The sequence below is a fragment of the Hemiscyllium ocellatum genome, chromosome 31 (genome assembly GCF_020745735.1).
Source record: "Hemiscyllium ocellatum isolate sHemOce1 chromosome 31, sHemOce1.pat.X.cur, whole genome shotgun sequence".
NCBI lineage: Eukaryota > Metazoa > Chordata > Chondrichthyes > Orectolobiformes > Hemiscylliidae > Hemiscyllium > Hemiscyllium ocellatum.
In genome coordinates, this window is record NC_083431.1 from 24,293,902 (window position 1) to 24,318,852 (window position 24,951).

General features: G+C 41.0%; 1 protein-coding gene across 1 annotated transcript; it reads left to right on the forward strand.

Moving 5' to 3' along the window:
* LOC132830350 (stromal cell-derived factor 2-like) lies at positions 1-24,232 on the forward strand. The gene is made up of 3 exons (XM_060847993.1): positions 1-241; positions 1,305-1,501; positions 22,429-24,232. The coding sequence occupies exons 1-3, from the start codon at positions 49-51 to the stop codon at positions 22,717-22,719; spliced, it is 681 nt and encodes a 226-aa protein (XP_060703976.1). The 5' UTR covers positions 1-48; the 3' UTR covers positions 22,720-24,232.
* Positions 24,233-24,951: the final 719 nt, after the last annotated feature.

Consider the following 24,951-nt stretch of genomic DNA (forward strand, 5'->3'; position numbering starts at 1 on the left):
CCGCCCGTTTTCTGGGCTGACGTTGAGCTGTGGGTCAGTTGGAGCTGGATGAAAGGGAAGATGAGCCTGGGAGGGAGGGTGGTTCTGTTGTTTTGGCGACTTTATGTTTTTTCCTGTTTCTGGGTGTGCGGCCTCCTGGGGACATCTGACTTGAACTATGTCACTTGTGGCTCCGTTATAAAATTATTAAACACCCGACACAATGTGAGGCTGCACTCGCACGACGTGAAGTATGGCTCAGGTAAGGGGGAGGGATCTGTGGGGGGGGTAATGGGGGAATGGGGTAAGAAGGGGGTGTAGGGGTCAGGATGTAGTGGTGGGGCATGTGGGTCTGGAGCAGGAAAGTGGGGTAGGCGTCTGGAGGGGGAAATGGGATAGGAGTCAGGATGGGAGAAGGGGGTAGGGGTAGGAATTGGGGGAGGAAGGAAAGGTGGCGGGATGGGGGAAGGGGTCTGGAGGGGAACGGGTTGGGGGTTGGGGATGGGGAAGGGGTGTAGAGGGGTAAGGGGATGTTAGGGGTCCAGAAGTGGGATGGGGAAAAGTGTCTGCAGGAGGAATGGGGGTTAGGGATCGGGATGGAGAAGGCAGGATAGGCGTTGGGATGGTGAAGGGATGTGGAAGGTGGAATAGGGGGTCAGGATGGTGATCTGGTGGGGTGGGTGTGGTGGGCTGGAGGGGCAATAGAGTCTGGAAGGAATGGGAGGAGGGAAGGATCTGGAGGGAGAAGGGGGAAGGGATCTGGAGTGGTACGGGGGAAGGTGCTGGAAAAGAGCTGTGAAGAGGGAGGGGATGAAAGGGATGAGGGTGGGAGCATGACCAGGAGGAAGTATATTTGATCTACCTTTAGGATCTCTTAAATATCTCCATTCAGAGGATACGATAGGTTATTCAGCCCATTGAGTGTTGGCTGAATAGATTATCATTCTGTTCTTCAGTTCTGAGGAGCAGTCACCGGACCCTAAATGTTAACTTTGATTTCTTTTCACAGATGCTGAGCTTTTTCAGCAAATTCTGTTTTTCTTTCTGATTTACAGCATTTGTAGTTCTTTAGGTTTTAAATTGATTATCATTACAGTTCGAAGGCAGCTTCATCCATTGCTTATCAGTGAAGTTGCTTGTGTGCACCTTGCACCACCTAGAGGTACCTGTGTGCTCTGACACAGCTATTTGTTCAAGAGTCTTTTGCTACTTTTGATTTTGGATTTCAAGTGCTATTTCAGATTTCGAACCCCATATTAGTTTTGCTTCCTGAAGAAATTCCGAAACCAATATTAAAGTAATTTCTATGAAGTATTTTGTTTCAGGAAGTGGTCAGCAGTCTGTGACTGGAGTGACTGAAGCAGATGACAGTAATAGTTATTGGAGGATACGTGGAAAAAGTGACACTGTGTGCCAACGTGGAAATCCGATAAAATGTGGTGAATCTATTCGTTTGACCCATATAAACACAGGCCGTAATTTGCACAGCCATTACTTTACATCTCCATTATCAGGAAACCAGGTGAGCTGAACAAATTTTTAATCAACGTGATTTTTTTTAATGCCATCTGTGCCTTCTGTATTTAACTTTAAAAGCCCCTAAATTGACAATGTACTTTCTGTGATTCTAATTAAGGAACCTGTAGCTGAAACTTTTATTCAGAAACACAATTAGCGTCAGCAACAGCCCTGCCAAAGCCATCTAAAATTACTTTATGGATTTATTTTTGCAGTGTTTCAAAATAACTGCATATTTTCATGTTTCTGTAACCATAATTGCTTACTTGCATTGGCTACACAGACAGCTAATCATCTATCCTTTAATGACTCAAGAATGTTTTTTAAGATTAGGAAGTGCATGTTTCTGTTCCTTACCTGTTTGGATAGAGGTTGAACTGTAAAGCTTGATAGCAAGCAAAATACATGGCATTTAAACTTGCTGCCAGTTATAGTGTTGTTAGTTTTCAGCAGCATAAACTTTTGATGTGCAGGTTGATACAATCCAGTTGGCTGAGTCCACCTCTATTTTTACTCCTAACAATTCTTTTGGCTTCCCTATAACCTAATTCTGAACTCTGTCTCTCACGTCTTCCCTCATTGTCTCACTAAGTTTACATTTTCTATAATATTAGCTTTTGCCTCCCTTTATCCTATTCCTACTAAACAATTGACATGCCCTCCTGGTCCTCATTCTAAATGACATTGTTAAACTTTCCCTCTCATCAAATGCTGTCATTGTGCTTTTATGTTCATTGTCAGCAAAATTCTTTTAAAAGGAAACTACCCATGCAAATTACCCCAAACCATCTTCAAATCCCTTTTATCTCAAAAGTTGTTGCTTCCAAAAATCCAGACCCATGCGATACAAATACTATTCTGAACTTATCCCATTTTGTGTGATGCTAGTGCCACATACCATGTTGGGTGGTATAAGAGAGGTCTTGTTGTGTCAGAAATGTCCGATCATTTCTCTTATCAATATGGTTATGTATCTTAGATGCATAAATTGCAGCTGGGCTGAGGAGGTTTTTCCTTTTGTCTTTGGAGTCTTGTGCTCATTACAAGTCCAGTCTGGTATTTATATTCTTTGAAATGACCCTTAATGATGAACCTTTTAGTTTCGGGTGCATATGCCACCATTGGTACTGCTTACAGGTGGTTTTCAACATGACAATGCATTGATTCTTCAGTTAATGGAAAGCAGTGTGAGGTTTTCTAGCCCACTTGGCATGCTGCCATGTGGTTCAGAGTCCATGTTCAGGACTCCTCAGCTTATTTCCCCCTAAATGTTTACTACTGTGATGCCACATTTGATAGGTCTGTCCTGTGAGTGGCATAGGACATAGATGAGGGAGAGGGTGGGTAGTGATTGAGAAGTCTGGGAACATTGGGTGACAAGTGTGTTTAAATGAGAATGTCTATGGCAACTTGTTGCTTGAATACTGTGTAGGTCAGCTGTCCCAATTTTAGCAGGTCTCCAAATGTTAGAGAGGAGGACTGTAGGCTTGACCAGGTTGGGTACACTTTTGGCATCTCTGGTGATCACGTTGATGCCAGGTTGGTCTGTCCAATTTTATTGTGTTTAGTGCTATTTACTGATATTTATACAACTGATTCTTGTTATGGACCGGGCCAGAGCCCTCAAAACATTTCAGGAAGACACCCCAGACCCCAACTTCACTAGTTGTTTTAAGCAGGTGTAATGTGGAAGTTCCAGGAGAAATGCCGCTAGTCAAAGCACTTAGTTTCAAACAAAACAGAATTTATTTACAAGATTAATGAATGAAACACAAACAACAGAAAACAGAAGACCGAATAACCTAACCTCTCTGAAAACCCAACAGATCATTAGTGGGCGGCACGGTGGCACAGTGGTTAGCACTGCTGCCTCACAGCGCCTGGAGACCCGGGTTCAATTCCCGACTCAGGCGACTGACTGTGTGGAGTTTGCACGTTCTCCCCGTGTCTGCGTGGGTTTCCTCCGCGTGCTCCGGTTTCCTCCCACAGTCACAAAGATGTGCGGGTCAGGTGAATTGGCCAAGCTAAATTGCCCGTAGTGTTAGGTAAGGGGTAAATGTAGGGGTATGGGTGGGTTGCGCTTCGGCGGGTCGGTGTGGACTTGTTGGGCCGAAGGGCCTGTTTCCACACTGTAAGTCTAATCATAATCATCCCACCTTTAATGAGGCTGTTCCAAATACTTGCAACAATTCCCGTAAACACTCCTTGGCACAAAAGGTAAAATCAAACACAAATTCTTACAGGAGAGAAGTCAGAGAGCGAGTACCAGCCTGGATCTGCCTTTTTGGTTCCGGTAACGTTTCTTTCCACACTACTGCTAAAAATCAAATCAAACCAGAGAAAGCCTAGCTGGGAAAACTGGCTCCTCCCCTTTCATTGTGCAAGTATTTTTTTAACTTGAAAGCCTTCTGAGGTAGTCTCTGTTAGCTATTATCAAATTGGCTCTAAAACCCTTCAATCCCAGACTTTTCAGAGTCTGTGTCATTTACAATCTCTTTTGGGAAAAAAAGCCAAGGACAGCGTAACCTCATTAAAGGAGCTGCTTCATCACACTCTGAACTGTCCTCTGAAAAGTCAGTCATGTTGCTCTGGTTTGGAGTCCTACATAGGCCAGGCTGGATAAGGGTGACAGATTCTTCCCAAACCCCTCCCCGCCCCACCCAATAGAATATTCAGTCGGGCAAAGTGCATCCCGTTTTTACAATTTTCTTTCCTTGAACAGAGAGGAATTGCTTACTACGTGTACTTTATTTTAACAACTCTGCCCTTAAGATGCAACTTATCACTAAATTTTCCAGTGCTGTTCCATAATTACACAGTCTACTTTCCCTAGTGAAGCATTCCAAAGGTTCCAAGATCTGATATTATTATTTCTTCTTGAATGAATTTGCACACTCAATAAATTTCAAATTGTTATCCCATGGAGAGGTTGTTGTCTCCTGTGACCTTGCCTTAGTGAGGGAGACAGTGGTGTAAGGTATAGCATTGCTGGAGTAGTAACCTTATTACCAAGGCTGCAAACCGCAGACTGCTGTGTCCTGGGTTGGTGGCATTTTTTGTATATTTTTGTGCTTGTGTTACACTCAGGAACTTTTATTTCCTGCCTTTGTAAAGTCCCAACTCAAGGGTCAGCAGAGATGGGTAAACAAAAAAAGGAGGAGGTGGATCAATGAGAGGAGGAGAACAGAATTAGTTAGTGAGCCAATCATTAATGCGTATCTTCCCCATGTCCCATTTATGTTATCATTATATTGACATTCAGCCTACTAATCTTGAGGTTAATGATGGTCTCAACATGTTGCTGAAGGGCAGACTGTATCTGTGGTTTGATGTTTGCAGAAACTCAGAAGCACTTTTGCATGTGCATGGTAATTGAAATTTGGACATCCCTACCACAAGTAACAATTTCTAGATCAAATATTAGTTTTAAACGTGAGATTACTGGATTTTTGTTGATCAAAAATATGAAAGGATGTGGGGCAAAGCTATGTATAGAGTTGGGCTGGAGATCAGCCCATGATCAGTACAAAAGGTTTGAAGGGCTGCACCTCCTCTTGTGTCTAGAAGCTTGCGTTTTTGCACTGTATTTGTGTACTTTTGTCTTCGTGCTTTTGCCATAATAGTGTCTCAATGTTATTTAAATACACATGGTCAAACTCAAGCCAGCTGAAAATACTGTGATGTTTGATTAAAGAAAATTAAAGGCTGCAACTCACATCGCAGGCAGTACATGGCCAGGGCACTCTTAACTCTGAGGTTTACAAAAATGCTCCTGTCATAAAGATAACAAATTTGCTTTTCAATGCTATAAAGATAGCCTAGTTTAAGAGCATATGCATTGATCAGTGACTCCCCCTCTGAACTGTTTGAAAGTATATAAGAATTTCTTAGGAATTTGATTTTATTTTGGTTCTGTGTACATTTGAATTCCAATTCTTGGAAAACAATAAGTACCTTTTGTTCCTAATGTTATTCTTGTATCTCATCTAATGTTGTTCCACATCACACAGATGTTAGAAAGGTACAAGTTGAGTTATGTTGTGGTTATTAGTAGGATATCTTGAGGTCAGATATGACATGATTAATATATATGCTGAGGAAGGTGAGTATAATTCATGACTTAGTCTTATTTGTCTCAAGCTTTCCTGGCTCACTGCGGCCCTTTATTTGCCCAATATTTAATTCCTGCTACCCAATGTTACTATGCCAGAAATAAATACCTAAGATACAAACAAATCTTTTATGTTCTATTATCCAGCGATAATTGTCCATACTCATCATCTGTCTGAAATATTTCAGAATATCACAATGTGTCCTGACTAAATGGCATCTGATGTGATTCAGTTTTAAACTGCTAATCTTGAATAATTAGTAGACCATTGAATGCTTCCAACCGTCTAGCCAGTAAGGGGGAATCTCATCCAACCATGATGAGTGAGGGTGCCCCGACCCAGTCATTCACATAAGTTGGCAATTCCCTTAATAGTTTTTGATATCTGGGACGTCCATTCCTCCCAGTCTGTGGGGTAGCTGCAGTTCAGTTAGTTTAATAAGGGGTCGCTTGCAATACCAGATAAAGGAACTGAACCAGCTGTTTAGTCATTTCAGTGTTTGCTTAGTAAAAAGCAGAGGAGGCATTCATGTAGGATACAGCAAGCGAGGGAGAATGTTCATTTTAATGAGGGCTATCCGACCTAACAGAGAGATCGGAAGCACCTGCCATCTTTGAAGATCTTGTTTGATTCTGTCGAATAAGTGAGCAAAATTGGTTTTAAATAGCTGATCAAAGACTGGAGTAATGAGTGTACCCGAAGTAGAGAAAGCCCTCCTGTGACCATTTAAAGGGAAATCGAGATTTGTCCTCAGGCCCAGGCATTTCCTGGTGACGACCCATGGGCAAGGCCTCTGATTTCGCAAAATTGATCTTGTAACCTGAAAAGTCGCCAAATGAATTAATGCATTGTGTCAGATAAGGCACTGAAACTGTTGGGTTTGATAAAAAGACAAGAACGCCATCTGCATTCAATGTAATCTTATGTAACTTTGTCCCCACTTCGGGAGCAAATATATTAGGATCCTACGTATTGCCTCTGCCAGTGGTTCAATCATCATATGAAAAGCAATGCTGATAAGGGACAGTCTTATTGACTGCCCCTAAGAATATTGAAATTGCTTGACCGCACATCACTGGTGAGAAGCGTGGCCACTGTACAAAAGGGCCACTATACTAAACCTTTACTCATCTGATGAAGACTTCGCCCAGGCCAAACTGCTTTAAAGTATAAAGGAATGGCGACTTGACCCGGTCAAATATCATCTGTGTCTAGAGAGATCACTAATGCCAGTACCGATCGTCGGTGACATACTTGGATCATATTAAGTAATCTCCTGTCATTATTCAACGATCTGTGACCTTTTATTAAATCTGTCCAATCCTCCTTAATGTTGGAGGGCAGCACAGTTTCTAGTCTTAGTGCAAGAGTCTTAGATGGGATTTTGAAATTAACCTTCAGAAGTGAGATGGGCCTATAGGAAGTACAGACCTCCAGAGTCTGCCCTTATTTAAGCATAAGAGAGATGGTGGGAGGAGGCCACAACTATGTGGATCAGTCAACATACTAAGTATTGGTCCTGACGATATATTTATAAATTCCTTATAAAGGTCACTGGGAAGTCCATCAGGACCTGGCGCCTTTCCATTCTGAAGCTGCCTCATAGCCTCCTGCACCGCTTGCACTGACAGTGGGGCATTAAGGAGAGACTCTTGCTCAAGGGTCATCTCCCGGGAGGTCCAAATTCTTAAAATAAAAGACTCCATTCTAGCCAGCCCATCCTCTCACATTTCAGACTGGTATAGTTCGGAATAAAATTTCTGAAATGCTGCATTAATCCTTTTATAATCATGGGTTAAATTTCCAGTAAATTCCCTGATCAGGGTAATGGCTTGGGGAGCACTCCTTTTTCTATCAAGCTGCGCTAAGTACTTGCCCAGCTTATCCCCATGCTCAAACAACCTTTGCTTTGCAAATGTAGGCTCCCTCTTCGTTGTCTGTGTAAGCATGCAGTTAAGTGCTGTGATTCTTTGCAGTTTAGCCAACAAAGGCCTACCAATGTATGCCTTTTCAGCTGCCTTCACACATGTTTGAGCAAGCGTTGCTGCTCACATTTCTGCCGTTTCTTACTGGCAGAATAGGGAATAATTAACTCCCTAGCATTGGCTTTAGCAGTTTCTCAAGGAATGGATGGATTGCTGGCTGAGCCTGGATTAATATCTTAAAAAGCCCAGCATTCAGTAGAAATGAATTCGGTAAGTTTGCTATCCTTAAGGATGAAAGGATCCAGTTGCCAGTGCCTTGGACCTACCATAGTATCTTACTCTTGACCATTAGATTCACTGGAGCGTGATCAGAAATTGTGGTATTGCCAATTGTACATGACTCCACCGAGCCCAAATGCATGGCGGGTGTCAATAAGAGATCAATCCTGATATGGAGTTTGTGCGGATTCGAGAAAAATGTAAAATCCATGTCAGTAGGGTGAAGGCACCTCCAAACATCGACCAGTCCCACAAATCCCTTAATTGCTTAGGTTGTGAAAAAGATATCAGGAAACCTTTGGACAATCTGTCCACCATAGGGGCTATTAGACATTAAAAAAAATCCCCCCCCCCCCCCCCACACACACACACACACACACACACACACACACACATATATATGCTGAGATGGAAGGCTAACCAGTTTAGGAAGTGCATCTATCAAGAACTTGGGGTGGGCTGGAGGACAATAAGCGTTTAAGATCCCATACTCTGCCCCATTTATCAAAGCTTTAAGGATTTCAAATCTCTCATGTGTGTCTTTAATTCACACACTAACAGCTTCAATGGGAGATTCTTCCTAACAAGTATGGTGACTTCCCCTACTCCTAGTATTGAATAATGAGAAATAAATCCGGTCATACCCACTGTGTTGCAGTTTCAAATGTTCTGCATCATTTACTTCCCTGGCCTATCTCCATATTCGAACAGCTTCTGTCGAGCAAAAGCAAGTTCTTTCTTTGCATTTTGTGTCAGTATTGAATTCAAGGCAGCCCGAATGGCCGTGATCCACTGTAGCTTAGTCACTGAAGGCCACGCATAATGTGCTGCCTCCGCAGCTTTCAACCGAGTCTCAAGTAGACACTGCTGTTCCTCCTTCTGTCGTTTCCACCTAGCTGAATAGGAAATAGCTAATCCCTGAGCAAAGGCCTTAGCAGTCTCCCATAGCATGGACGAAATACTAGCTGTGCCTGAGTTGATAGTCAAGAATTCCTGAGACTCCTTCAAAAAGTATTCCACAAATTTGGAATCCTTAAGGAGAAAAGAGTCCAAACGCCAGTGTCACAAACCTAACCCTTCACTCTTGATCTTAACCTCCAAACATACTGCCGCGTGATCAGAGATAGCTAGATTCCCAATTTTACAACTCCTAATCGAATCCAGAAGGACCGAGGGAGCCAGAAAGAGCTCAGTCCTCATGTGACATTTATGTGGGTTTGAAAAAAAGGTGAAGTCCCTGCTGGTAGGCTGAAGACATCTCCAAATATCCACCAGTCCCAACTCCTTGCATAAGTCAACCACCTGCTTGGCCCGCGAAGAAATAATTGGGGGTCCACAACGCATCCTGTCCACTGTCAGATCTAAAAGACAATTAAAATCCCCCCCTATAATAATGTGCCGTGTTCCAAAAGCACTCAACTTAGAGAAAGCACTCATTAAAAATTTGAAGCGATGCACCGGAGGACAGTAGATGTTTAAAATGCCATGTTACTCCCCATGTATCAGGGCTTTAAGTATCACAAACTGTCCCTGCTCATCTTTCACCTGCTCTAATAATGTGAATGGAAGATTTTTCTGGATAAGTACCGCCACTCCCCTGCTTTTATTAGTAAAGGATGAAAAGAATACCTGGTCTTAACACCACCCCCCCCCCCCCCCCCCCCCCCCACCCGCCGCAGTGTAATTTCAGGTGTTCCCTATCATCAAGATGGGTTTCCTGCAACAAAGCGATATCAACCCTTTCCCTCTTAAGGCTAGAAAGCACTTTTTTCATTTTAATAGACGAATGACTTCCCTTAATGTTCCAGGTGCACCATTTAATAAGACACTTAGCCATATCCCCTATCAGACACCCTTGAACCCCTCGGAGGGAGAACCCTGCTTACAAAGCGCTGAGCATAAGTAAATAAAGACTCATAGAATCGAAAAACTATATATACAAAAACTACTCTATCATAACTATAAACAACTATTACTACCAAAAAAACTACAAAAAAAAGCAACTATAGAACCTTGAATGGAAAACTCTTCCCCCTGCCCATAGGGGGCACCCACTCCATCCATCCCCTTCTTCACAGCTCCTTCAAACCTGGACTGTGCCCCAGCCTTAGGCCAGAAAAAAACAAGGAGATGATCCTTAAATCAACAGGAAAAAAAGACAAAATCAGGATGAGCACTTCACCCATCCCTGGCTTCATGACACCCCTACATGTGACTAAAAGAGAAGCAGAACAAACAAACAAAAAGGAGAGAAACAATAAAGAACATCCACAAAATTTCCCATCAGAAAATCCAGTTATTTTAAAAAAAGAACAACTTATTCCAAAGTCTTTGCCTCCCTTTCCAAAAAGGAAATTAGTAGGGAGAAAGAAAGGAATTAAAAAAAAGGAAGGGAAAACATGGGGAAAAATAGAAAAGAGAACAAACGTTAACCATATTCTGCAGGCCAATCCGTCTATTTTAAAGTGTTAACTTGGCCTTATCTGCCAAGTTAAATGTACAAACTGAGTCTTCGTGGCTGAAACGAAGCACTGGGGGGTATCTCGTGGTATACTGAATGCCCAAGTTCCTCCTCCTCTTTTTAACTTCATCGAAGGACTTCCTCTTTTGGATTACTCCATCGCAACGTCCGAGGCCTTAGTTCGACCCTCCAGCCTCTCCTTGAGGCCCTGGATCTCCTGCTCGTGCTTCTGCAGCATGGATGTGATAAGTTGGACCTGGGCACGAATCTCCCCACGGATCTCCTCAATCGCATCCGCACCTTTCAAGGTAAGTCTCTCCATCGCTGCAGCCAATTCCTGAGTCTGTCAGTTCCCCGGGCGATTCAGGAGAGGCTGCTGCTGCTGCAGTCTCTGGTGTGGTAGGTGCTTCAGGGAGTGTCCTCCCTGCTGCTGTTTGCTGGCTCCTTTTCCCTTTGGCATCCTTCTCACTCCCAAATATTAACAAATATGTGTTCTGTAAGGTTTTAAACTAATATTTCCACCACATTAGTTGGCCAGGGATGGCAAAAAACACTGGTTTGCCTTGGCTGTTAGGTAGAGCTGACCACAGCAGTTCTACAGAATTACCGCTATCTTGCCGAGTCCCCATATCAGCATTTTATACCTTTTTGAAAGTTTCTTTTTCTTAAACTGATTTTTTTTGAGTCAACTGACATGAACGTTTGATAATTCTGGATGGCCTCTACTATCTCAGCGTAACAACTTGAAGATTCTACTTGACACTCCACTATAGTTGCATGCTTTCTTGGAATTGGTGTATTTAGTTCACTGTTTCACATTGACGTTTGGACCTTTCAAACAACTACACAGAGCTGACCTGCACTTACCTGATTTTATTTTGAAATCCAAATCAAAATTGATGTAGTATTCATAATACACCATTCATCACACACGTGAAATATCTTGGAATATAAGTGGTAAACTTTCTGTCGTACTGAATTGCTTCCTGAAGACAAAGCAGCAAACTCCGCTAAAGATGTTAGGTATTAATATCTCTTGTAAAGTTCTCAAATCAATTTCAAAGTTTTGAAGGGTTATATTAATGTGGTATGCTGTAATTAGCTGATGTTACAATCTATTTTCCATACTAATGACTACTTATCTGATATATCATTAAATATTTGTGAGTAAACATGCTGTTTTTATATGATCTGAGCTAGTATTTGTATGCTTATATTTAACAGTCTATCTGAGAGGTGACTACTTTGCCCCAAGTAAGTGTTTCAGTACCAGTGAAGCTGTTCTATAATTATTGACTTAGCTGTTTAAAAAAAACAGTTGCAGTTCATTCATTCATAGTTCATCATTTTCAGAGGAGATTTACAGTAAGACTAACAGTTAGAAAGAGGAATTTCACATCTGTTCAGGTCCACATAGCACTGTGGGATAAGGTATAGTTTTTTATTTAACTTAGTCAGGTCCCCTAACTTTATATTGTCCAACCTGAGAACTTCTCCCTTGATAGTGATCAAAACCCAAATCAGCTGGAGAGTGTGTGTCAAAAAGCGTGATGCTGGAAAAGCACAGCAGATCAGGCAGCTTTGGATGAGCAGGAGAGTTGACGTTTCAAGCATCAGCCCTTCATTAGGAATGTTGTGGGGGCTGGATGAGAGGGCTGAGAGATAAGTAGGAGGGTGGGAATCGGGCTGGGGTGAAGCTAGCTGGGAAGAGGTAGGTAGATGCAGTTGGGGGAGTGGTGATTGTGATAGGTTCGATGGGGAGGATGGAGCGGATAGATGGAAAGTCAGATGGACTAGTAGGACATGTCAAGAGGGCGGTACCGGGTTGGATCTTCGTTGGGGTGGGAGTGGAGGCGTGGGGGAGAGGTTTGTAAACTAGTGAAGCCAACATTGATGCTGTGTGGTTGAAAGGTCCCAAGGTGGAGGATTAGACGTTTTCCTCCAGTCATCGGATGTCTTGGATTTGGTGGTGGAAGCAGCCCAGGACTTGCATGTCTTTGGCGGAGTGGGAGGGGGTGTTGAAGTCATCGGCCTCTAGGATGGTGGGGTTGTCTGATGAGTGTGTTCCAGAGATGTTCCCTGAAATACTCCATGAGTTGGCATCCTGTCTCCCTGATGTAGAGAAGACCACATCGAGAGCAACGGACAGAGTAAATGAGGTGGATGGATGTGCAGGAAAATCTCTGCCGGATGGGAAAAGATCCCTTGTGGCCATGATGGAGGTGAGGGAGTAGGTGCGGGCGCAGGTTTTACACCTTTTGCGGCGTCAAGGGATGGTGCCAGGAATGGTGGGTGGGTTGGTGGGGGGAGTCCACCTAAGGAGGAAATCACGGAGAGAATGGTCTCTGCGGAATGCAGATAAGAAGGGAAATATATCTCTAGAGGTGGGATCTGATTGTAAGTGGCAAAACGTTGGTAACATGGAACAGTCCATCTTCCGCAGTTAGGCTGGGACTATCCCCCACATTTTCCTCTGCTACATTGATATCTGTATCGACGCTCCCATATGGTCCCATGAGGAAATTGAGCAGTTCATCAACTTCACTCACACCTTCCACCCTGACCTTAAGTTCACTTGGACCATCTCAGACACCTCCCTCCCCTCCCTGGACCTCTCTATCTCCATCTCCAGTGACCGACTCGACACAGACATCTATTTCAAACCCACCTACTCCCACAGTTACCTGGACTACACCCCCCACCCCTCGCCCGTAAAAACACTATCCCTTGCTCCCAATTCCTCTGCCTCTGCTGTATTTGCTTCCAGGAGGATCAGTTTCACTTCAGAACATCCCAGATAGCCTCCTATTTTAAGGACCACAATTTCCCCTCCCACGTGATCAACGATACCCTCTGGCTCATCTCCTCCACTTCCTGCACCTCCGTCCTTGAACCCACCCCTCCTATTGCAACAAGGATAGAACCCACTGGTCCTCACCTTCCATCCCACTAATCTCTGGATACAGTGCATTATCCTCCATCATTCCACCACCTACAATCACATCCCGCCTCTAGAGATCTATTTCCCTTCTCACCCCGAAGTGTGTTCTGCAGAGACCATTCCCTCCGTGACTCGCTCGTTAGGTCCACAGCCCCCACCAACCCACCCTCCATATGCACACCTTCTCTTGCCGTTACAAGAGGTGTCAAACCTGTGCCCACACCACCCCCCTCATGTCCGTCCAAGGTAACAAAGTATCTTTTCACATCTGCCACAGATTTTTCTGTACATTCAACCACATCACCTAATGTGTCTGTTGCTCTTGCAGTGCTCTCCTCTACTTTGGGGAGACAGGACACCAACTCATGGAATGTATCAGGGAACATTTCTGGGGGACACACCCAGCAACCCCACCGCCCTGTGGCTGACCACTTCAACTGTCCCTCCCACTCCACCAAGGACATGCAAGTCCTGGGCCTCCTCCATCACCAAATCCAAGCCACCTGATGACTGAAGGAAGAGCGTCTTATCTTTCTCCTTGTGACCCTTCAACCACATGGAATCGGCATCAGCTTCACTCATTTCCAAATCTCTTTTCCCCCCCCCCCCCCCAAAAATCTCATCCCAGATCCAACCCTCCAACTCGGTACCGCCCTCTTGACCTGTCCTACTTGTCCATTTTCTTTCCCACCTATCCACTCCACCATATCACAATCACTGCCCTGCCTGCATCTACCTATCGCCTTCCCAGCTACTGTCCCCCTGCCACCCCCCCACCCCCCACCCCATTCCTGATGAAGGTCTTATGCCTGAAACGTCAACTCTCCTGCTCCTCAAATGCTGCCTGACCTGCTGTGCCTTTCCACCCCACACTTCTTAGCTCTGGTTAGTTCATTGGTGTTTTATTTATTATAAAGCTTTCTTGTCCCTTTTTATATTTAGAAATTGCATTTGAAATTTCCCTTGACCAACTCTTGGAATTGAATTGTGTCTGTCTGTTTTACAATAGATGTAAAATAATAATCTCTGTGGACATAAATGACGACTTTTCATTGATAGCATTTTTCTCTGTCAAATGATTATGGGCTGACACTTCATTGCAGTTGTGAGGCAGTGCTGCAGCTTTGTTATTAACAAAGCACATTAACCTTTTGAAAGAGGGGACAGTTCTTTTAACCCCTGCCTGCTGATCATCCCTTAGCCCATTTCACCAAAGTAGATTCATCTCCTTTATTGTTTTTGGGATTTAGCTGCATGCAAATTAACTCATTTTGTTTTTAAGACCATATTTGAAAAATAATTCATTGGCTGCAAACGATTTGAACATGTTCTGAGAATCGAAACGCATTATGTGAGTTGTTTTTCTTCCTTGCTTACTTTTGTGTTCCATAGTCCAAAAGAAGAGATAACACTATTTAAATGTACATATTGTCTAACTTCATTTCTTTGAACTATTTTCTGGCATCCAATTGAGAACCCAGAGATTGAAATTCATCTGGAAACATTTAGCATCATAAACACATTAAATGCTTGGCTCATTAATATTTATTCTCAACCAATACCTTGACCTTAAAGGAATTGTTAAAATAGTACAAGCTTTATGCTAGTTTTTCTTCATTTTGCTTAACATTTTAAAATGTTTCAATGGAACCCTTGAGGAAAGTGTTTGTCTAATGCTTTGGAAGCAATGATGAATTGCCTTGCATTTACATTAACATGAACTTAATTATTTTTGGATTACGTAAACCTCAATCCTCACTGGTGAGATTTCACACTCATTGCAATCAGCTCCCAAACTTCTGAATAGTGACAATCCCATACCTTGAGGACATCTAGGTATGCAGTTAATTTGAACTTCCATTAATTCTAAAATAAATGCATCATTGAGAGGGACAGATATTTTTCATTTTCCAATATTGCACAAACTGAGTATCATCGATTACATAGTGGTGATCAACAGAAGGTTTTTATGGTAGGATTGATATTTGTCAGGGTGTCAAGCCAAAACCAATAATTTGCGATGTTTATTCATTTGCCTCCCTCCACTGACTGCATGAAAATGTGTTTTGTAAACTTGTGTTGTCAGCATAACAGGCTCCAAAAAGCCACAGGGCAATTGAAGTTGCTGAGGCACTGGAGAAAGTTGATAATAGATTTTCTTTATAGGTTCAAAATTCTGATTCAAATCTATAGTTGACTGATGGCATTTGGAAAAAAAATGTACTGACCTTTAATGATTTTTTTTTACTTTCCCTTGAGGTAGAGTTACAGATAAGCTTTTATCTATTTAATCGAAAATGGTGCTGGAGTATATCTGGAGTTTAGGGGTGTGTGCTCACAAATGTTTCAGTGTATCACAACAAGGGCCTGCTGGGCTTTGTATTAATAAAACTGCACCATGAACAAATCTGGTTTAAGCTTTCTCAGAAGGACTAAGCTTTCTTGCCTGTATAATGACTGATACAATAGCCTTGAAATTTGGTAGTAATGAAATTAAAGGTTAATGCTGAATGCATGTGGTTTTCAGGAGTTCAGGGCAACTATGATATGGAGGTAATGTTATTGGTCCAGAAGCCCAGGCTCATGTCCTCAAGACATGCTCAAATTTGGGAGAAGATTTGTAGCTCGGGTGTTCGTTGTTGTGGTTCTGTTCGCCGAGCTGGGAGTTTGTGTTGCAGACATTTCGTCCCCTGTCTAGGTGACATCCTCAGTGCTTGGGAGCCTCCTGTGAAGTGCTTCTGTGATGTTTCCTCCGGAATTTATAGTGGTTTGAATCTGCCGCTTCCAGTTGTCAGTTCCAGCTGTCCGTTGCAGTGGTCAGTATATTGGGTCCAGGTCGATGTGCTTATTGGTTGAATCTGTGGATGAGTGCCATGCCTCTAGGAATTCCCTGGCTGTTCTCTGTTTGGCTTGTCCTATAATAGTAGTGTTGTCCCAGTCGAATTTATGTTGCTTGTCAGCTGCATGTGTGGCTACTAAGGATAGCTGGTCGTGTCGTTTCGTAGCTAATTGGTGTCACACTGCAGCACACCTGAACTACAAAAAGAGGAAGAAGAATACCTATACAAGGTATTCACCAAAAACGGATACCCGTGCAATTTCATCAACAGATGCCGCAGGGAAAGACAACGAAATGAGGACATGCCACAACCCAAAGGACTGGCCACACTCCCATACATCAGGAGCATTTCTGAACTGACAGCCAGACTGCTGCAACCACTAGGACTCATAACAGCACACAAACCAACAGCCACTCTCAGACAACGACTCACCAGGACAAAGGACCCGATACCCAGCAGGAGCAAAACCAACGTAGTGTACAAAATCCCATGCAAGGACTGCACAAAACACTACATAGGACAAACAGGAAGACAGCTATCCACCCGCATCCATGAACGCCAACTAGCCACGAAACGACATGACCAGCTATCCCTAGTAGCCATACACTCAGATGACAAACAACATGAATTCGATTGGGACAACACCACTATTATAGGGCAGGCCAAACAGAGAACAGCCAGGGAATTCCTAGAGGCATGGCACTCCTCCACAAATTCTATCAACAGACACATCGAACTAGACCCTATATACCGGCCACTGCAGCGGACAGCAACTGACAACCGGAATCGGCAGATTCAAACCAGTATAAATGCCGGAGGAATCAGCACAGAAGCACTTCACAGGAGGCTTCCAAGCACTGAAGATGTCATCTAGAAAGGGGACGAAACGTTTGCAACAAAAACTCCCAGCGCGGCGAACAGAACCACAACAACGAGCACCCGAGCTACAAGACTTCTCACAAACTTTGAAAGTTATTTTTCAAAATCTACTTTCCATCTCCATAACTCTTTGCTTCATTTTGCATGTCTGGAACTTGTTTAGTTTCTTTTTGTTTTCCTCCTGCCTGATCCCTTCTGTTGCAGTCATTGATTGGCAGTTTTGAACAGTGTCAGAAGTATTAACAGTAATTGATTATGTAGTACCAGATTCCCTAATTGCTCCTGTTCTGCTTTCTTCATTTGAGGAGAGCTGTGTTTGCTGGTGTCTCTTGCAGATTTTTTTGGTGCCTCATCCAGTGCTACAGCACGATAAATGAGGTAGAATAGGAGCAAGAACTTTGTGGATAAGACATTGTCTGAAATAATGCTGCACATTTATCATTGAGACTCACTTGCAACAATATTTTGCATAAAACTCATTGACAATTTCTTCAATGTGGAAAGGTAATCAAATTTTATTTTACTGTAAGTGCAGAAACCCAGCTTTATGTATATACATTTATACACGCACATATATTAGTACCTTATCTTCATCTCCGCTTAAAGTTGATTTTTTTTTTAGTTTCCTCTCGAGTTTCCAGGGTGGTTTTGTTTTTCAATAAAAAGATAAACTCTGCAGTTGTTTATCAATATTTATTTGTGGTAGCATTGTTGGTAAAAGGAATTTCTTCATCCCTCTTTCCTGGTTAATATGAATTACTCAATTATATCACAAAACAAAAATGATCTAGTCATTATCACATTGTGAGAGTTTACTGAGCATATACTAGCTGCCTCATTTCTAACATTATAACGATGATTGCACTTTTTAAATACTTGGCTGTTAAGTGCTGCAAAATACCTGGTTGTGTTGAAAAGTACGATATAAATGTGTCATCTTTTTGATAGGTTCTTATACTCAATCCAATTTTTTTCTCATTTCTGTTTTGATATCTAATATAGCACTGAATCCACCCATTCTAATTTACTGAATCTTCTCAGTTTTTGTAATCAGTTATTAATTTAACAATTCTTTGATCTAGTTAGTTGAAATGCTCTGCTACTTCTGGTCCCAGATGTCATTTCCCTTGCTGTCACAATATCAGCTCATATTTTCAGCCAGTTTTCAACCAAGAAATATAAAAACAAATTTACAGTCAAGTCAGATGTGTTAGATGCCCTACCTATTGCACCATTTGACCCCTTGTCTTCCTGTTAGAGGTTTAAGCATGCAAGGGTGGTCTGGTTTTTAACAAAATGCCCAATGAAAGCATGTACGAAGAATTATTATTCAACTGTTTCTCAGCTCTTCTGTAATTGATTGTTTCCAACTGTGATTTGGTAAACAATCTTGCAACCTGTTCCTGAGCCTGAGATTGACAAGTGCCATGACTTCAATTATTATTTATTGCTGGTGTGTGCAATAACAGTTTGTGTTCTGCAAATTTTGCATTGATCATGTTTTTTTTTCATGTGCATCAACTCAGTAACAACATATTCAGCTTCATTAACTCTGCATTGTATGATTGGACATCTGCCTTTTGCTAAAAAGTCTACGATGGGTGTCTACTTTGGGAAAAGAGACATCAGAACAATTTAAGGACAGCTGAGAAACAGTTGCAAAGTAATTCTTCATGAGTATCTTCTGCAAATAAACTGACATTCCCTAGGTACTACCAGTTCTGAGGAAGGGTCATTCGACCTGAAATGTTAACTCTGATTTCACTCCACAGATGATGCCAGACCTACTGAGCTTTTTCAGCAATTTCAGTTTCTTCATGCACGCTTTCCTTGGGCATTTTGATTGGTGACTGTCAGAAAGAGAAGTCTTACTGTTTCATCTAGAGGTAGAAAATTGAATGCACAGTTAAGACGTAACTATTCCTCCTGAATGTGATATGTCATGCAAAATCCCCTGCCTGGGCTGCAACACAAAGGAAAGACTTAAAAAGTTCCTAAGTATTGTGATTGGAATTTAGTTAATTGTGCCTTTAAAAGATATAGGTTGGTTTCTCTTTGAAACTTGAAGAACAGATGCAGTCTTTTCCAGAGCTTAAGAACTTACTGTTTTTCTGAAAACAAAGAAAGAGGTAAAATGGGTAGCAGTGGACATTTTGAATATTGTTTGATTACATTGGGAGGACTTTCCAAGAATCTTTGTTTTTCCCAAAATTGGTCCAATTTGACTACTTGTGTCGCCTTTTCCCTCCTTCAGAATTGTCAATATTTGTAACTATTGTGTGTCGTTCACCTAGCTAGAATATCTATCGTAGAACTCCCCTACATTTCCTATTAGAACAACAGGGCAAATTCTTTTGTTCACAACAGTTAATAGGGCCTCAGAACTAAGAATTGCACATACATGTATAAGCTGATCCTAGGGCTGTCCTGTCATTTTCCACACTGCCTGTTCAATGTATCTTCTCCATAGAGTCATAGAGATGTACAGCTTGGAAACAGGTCCTTCAATCTAACCCGTCCATGCCGACCAGATATTCCAACCCAATCTAGTCCCACCTGCCAGCACCCGGCCCTTATCCCTCAAACCCTTCCTATTCACATACCCATCCAAATGCCTCTTAACTGTTACAATTGTACCAGCCTCCACCAAATCCTCTGGCAGCCCAGTCCATATACGTATCACCCTCTGTACAGAAAAAGTTGCCCCATAGGTCTCTTTTTTTTTATATATCTTTCCCCTCTCACTCTAAACCTATGCCCTCTAGTCTGGACTCCCCGATCCCAGGGAAAAGACTTTATCTATTTATCCTATCCATGCCCCTCATAATTTTGTAAACCTCTTTAAAGTCACCCCTCAGCCCCTGAGGCTCCAGGGAAAACAGCCCCAGCCGGTTCAGCCTCTTCCAATAGCTCAAATCCTCCAAAACTGGCAACATCCTTGTAAATCTTTTCTGAACCCTTTCAAGTTTCACAACATCTTTCCGATAGAAAGGAGACCAGAACTGCATGCAATATTCCAACAGTGGCCTAACCAATGTCCTGTACAGCTGCAATATGACCTCCCAACTCCTGTACTCAATACTCTGACCAATAAAGAAAAGCATACCAAATGCCACCTTCACTATCCTATCTACCTATGACTCTACTTTCATGGAGTTACGAACCTGCACTCCAAGGTCTCTTTGTTCAGCAACACTCCCTCTGACCTTACCATTAAGTCCAGCTAAGATTTGCTTTCCCAAAATGCAGCACCCCACATTTATCTGAATTAAACTCCATCTGCCACTTCTCAGCCCATTGGCCCGTCTGGTCAAGATCCTGTTGCAATCTGAGGTAACCCTCTTCGCTGTCCACTACACCTCCAATTTTAGTGTCACTTGCAAACTTACTAACTTGTACCTCCTTATGCTCGCATCCAAATCATTCATGTAAATGATAAAAAGTAGAGGGCCCAGCACCGAATCTTGTGGCACTCCCCTGGTCACAGGCCTCCAGTCTGAAAAACTATCCTCCACCACCACCTTTGAGCCAGTTCTGTATCCAAATGGTTAGTTCTCCCTGTATTCCGTGTCCATTATGAACACATTCCAGGAAACTAGTTAGCTTGTCAATGCACTAAATTAACCAACCAATTAGGGCACTGACAAACTGTCCTATGGGGCTCATGATCCATTGTTTGTTTGGGAGCCTGTCCTAAGAGACAGATTGAGTATAGATATGCTTGACTGATTCTCTTACAACACACTCCCTCGTACAGTTGGATAATGCTCAGTGGTTTGAAAACATCTTCACTTCACAAACTTTCTGCTATGTACCAGCTGTTGATAACTCCAACTTTGGTGTAAAGATACTCTACATTAAAAGCATTTTCTTGCACATCTGGTTAGGATCATATTCTGTCTGAAATGCACTTTAGCTTTGAGTACAACTTGTACATCAATGTTTGGTTGTAAATGCTGTCATTCCAACGTTGATATTCCATACATAACCATAAATCAGGGACACCTTTCCTGAGGCCAGCACTAGCTGTGTTAACAATCAATGTAATTCCGTGTTTATGATAATGCATTGAAATAAATAAATGAACTTGAAAGCCAATTTTAATGACACCCTTAGTGAAGTTACTGGAGACTGTGCTCGGGTTCTTCCATTTATTGGTGTATTATACATCTCATAAATGTTATATTGGTGAATAAATTTAATAGGTTATGTTTTATGCTTTACTTAAATGTCCTGTTCTCTCTCATTGCAATGAAGCAAAGCATCATGGACAATTTTCACTTATAGCACAATTAACGTATATCAAGGAATACTGTACAGTGAGCATGTAAGACACTGACTCCAAATTAATAAGGTGGGTAAACTATTGAGTTATAGTATTGCTCTGGGGCAATCATAACTTCAATACAAGAAAATTGGCTCATTGAACAATCCATTATAATGCCAAGCCAGAGAAGTGTAGCGAATAAATTATTCCTGAAACAAAAGTTTTTTTTTCCATTTTCTGCAAATGCTATAAATTATATATGTTCTTAAAATCTTAAATATGGAATATATTAACAAGTTTAAAAACCTGATGGTAGTTCCCTAACTTTATTTATGGCACTAGAGAGCAACAAAGGGAATGTCCAAAAAAAGACTGACACTTGAGGTTGCACTTGCAACATAAAATGGCTTTTTCTACCTAAGGCAACATTTAGGAATGAATCGTGACAACTGCAAAGTGAAGTTGGAGTATGTGTCTGGGAGGTCTTGAGGGGAGGAACTGAGAAGCATAGCCTTATAACCCTTAGGAAATTGTAAGTATTCAACCAAGCACATTGTGCAAGTGTTGTAATAATAGGAGACATTCAATAATGGGAATTCATGCAAGTAAAATAATGACTGTATTCCCTACACTTAAAATATTGTATTTTATTAGTGATGGAAGTTCATTGCATACATTTTCAATTAAAAACAAGTCTAAATTTTAAAGGTGCAACATTATTACATGATGTTTCACAGAAGTTGGATTTTTCAAAATTGGCAACTTATGATTTAAAATCTTTTAACAATCCAAAATATGATTTAACTTAGAGATATTGGTAAGTTGCAGACACCAGTATTGCGTCAGTTCATGTTTTTTTTTCTCTACTTGTCAGTAAATTGTAGTAAAACAAAAGTCTTAATTGCTATATCTGTTTTGATTTCCTTTCCCACTGCTATTTCCATTTTGTTTTGAATTTAAGATTCTGTACCACTTCGGTTGGTTGATGCAGCTGGTTCAGTGCAATTTTGTTATGTATTATGTTATTTCTTTTTATTTTGAATTAACTTACTTGCAAATAGCAGTCCTAGGCACAGTGAGCCTTTGTTGTTTTCTGCTTGCTTTTTAGTACAAAAATAAAGGATTATATCCATACTCCACCATAATTTGTGGATTTATATTTTAATTTTCAACTTAAATGTGTAAAATGAGGTTGTATTAATATTTTTTCTTTTTTTTCTCATAAAGGAGGTGAGTGCATTTGGTGAGAATGGAGAAGGAGATAACCTGGATAATTGGACTGTTATGTGTAGTGGAACATATTGGGAACGAAAAAATCCAGTCAGGTTTAAACATACTGCTACAGAAGTCCTGCTGTCCATTACAGGAGAACAATATGGGCGACCAATAAATGGCCAACTTGAAGTTCATGGCATGCAGTATTCAAACCAGTTTAATTCTTGGAAAGTAATGGAAGGAATCTTTATGAAGCCTGTGGAAGTGTCAAGGGCTGGAGTGGAAGCACATATTGAACTATAAGTAAAACAAAAGCTGTCAGTACCATGTGGTTTAATTTGCATTTGGGCCCTGAGCAAACTCCAAATCTCAATCTATTTTCAGTATTTTATATACTGTGAGTTGGACATGCCAAATCTTGCACCTTGACAGTACACTTTTGAAAAATTGATCCTGAGAAGAGCACAAGGTGTACTGGGAAGTCCTATTCTTTAACACCAGATGGCTGCAGAAATATTTTAAAACGCTGAAGTTGAATGGGACTGTATTTGTTTTTACTTATGCGTGCAATGTAAAAACAAAATTTAGGATGCATTTAATGTGTTCTATGATTGGAACATACCCCTGTAGTATTTAAAATTAGGAATTAATTCCGAAGAATAGTAAGGCTATAACTTTTGGACCACTAAAAAGCAGTGGCAAAAATAAAGTATTAATTATATTGGTGGTCATTTATTGAGTCCTGAATTAATGCAAAGGAAATTTAGATTATTAAATGAAAGGAAAATGGAGTTACTGAATGAAGTTTGGAATGACTGAAATTAAAATTGGCAGTGTAAAAGACTGGTATTGAATTAGTTTTGTTTCATAGTCTGAAGATCATGAACTTGCTTTTCTTGGTTGGCCGATTTTCATAAGGTTTCAATTCTTTCCCTAAATACATGGGATTATGCAAAATAAAGGCAAGGTGCCTCATTTCAAATTTTGAAATGGGAAAGCTGAAGGACCAAACCCTTACTAAATGAGAAGTAATTTCTTTAGCCAATTGTTAAATTCACCTTTGCTGGGAAGATGTATGATGGCAATCAGCCTGCAAAAGGTAAAGAAAGCAGGACTGGGATTGGAAGGGGCATTTTTAAAAGAAGTAAAACCTTATGTTTGGTCTAGCGATTATAAAACTAATTGTTTGTTTTTGGGTGCCAAGCTAAGAGCCAAAGGCAATCATTTGAAAGAACATCTTTTCTTTGGCAACCATTTCCAATCCATCCCCGTCTTTGTGAAGTATTTACTATATTCTTTGTTTTATTCTTCGAGAATCCTGATACTTTTAAGACCTTTTAAATAAAATCAATTTCTTTTGGCTTTTGGAATTCATATTTAGAGATAAGCCATTACTACTTTAACACATCTGAGCATCTTTGCTGTTATGCATATGGTCATAGTGATGTAACAAAATTATGATAGGATAGTGTTATGAAATATGTTTGGACCAAAAAAGGAGGAAATTATTCAAACTCTGGTCTTTGCAAAATTGTAATTGTGATGTCTAATGAAGTATTATAATTAGTCCTGAAGCAAACTACCCTAAAGTTAAATGTTGCTACAGCTGTACATTGAATTTTCATATGCTCTTCACTGAACTTGAACCAAAATGCCCAACTATTATAATCCACGATTTAATATAAAACTTCTGCCACATGATGTCAAAGCACCATTTTTCATTGTACTGCATGGAATAAATTCTGTTTATGTGAAGTTTTGTAAAAAGTTACTTTTTAAAAACTTTATCTTGAAGCTTCTATTCATTGGATTTGTTAGTTCTGAGATGTGAATCTTTTATCATTTAACAGTTTTATTGTAATTTGAGCATTTTGAGTTGGCCTATTTTGGTCTGCTAAAATATCTATTTAGCTGACTATAGATAACTTTTTTTCATTATAAACGTATCAATCCTGAAATTTAGAACGGTTGGTTTTCCTTATGTGCCAACAATGGAATAACAGTAATGAATACTTAACTCTCTTTCTCTCCTTCACACATTTACTCGATCGTAATCTATTTCCATGTTTGTCCCTTTCTTGTTAGGAATATTAGGCACCTGAGTGAATATTTCCATAAACCACATGCCCAGGTGTTGGCATGTACTGTACATAGGATAGAATAAATGTAAGCTAAGTATCAAAATATTGTATTTAATCCTTTTTAGAATTATGCAGGTGACTGACTGAATTTTTAACCATTTTTCTATCCCTTTTTAATAAATCACTTCCTTACTTAAATGGTTTATAGCTGTCGTGTTTACAGTCTGGTAACAAGTGGCATATGTTTCAAATTTGAAAGGATTGCCTGAGTTATAAGACTATTTTTCTCCTCCCTCTATACCCACCAACAAAATAAAGGCTCAGCATTCAATATGTTGTCAATATATTCCCCAAACCCAATTTTAATCTGTTGTGAAATTGCTGATTCTTGTCATGTGCACCAACAAACTTTTGGATTTGCTCAATTAGCCATTCTTCATTGGCTTTGGAGCTT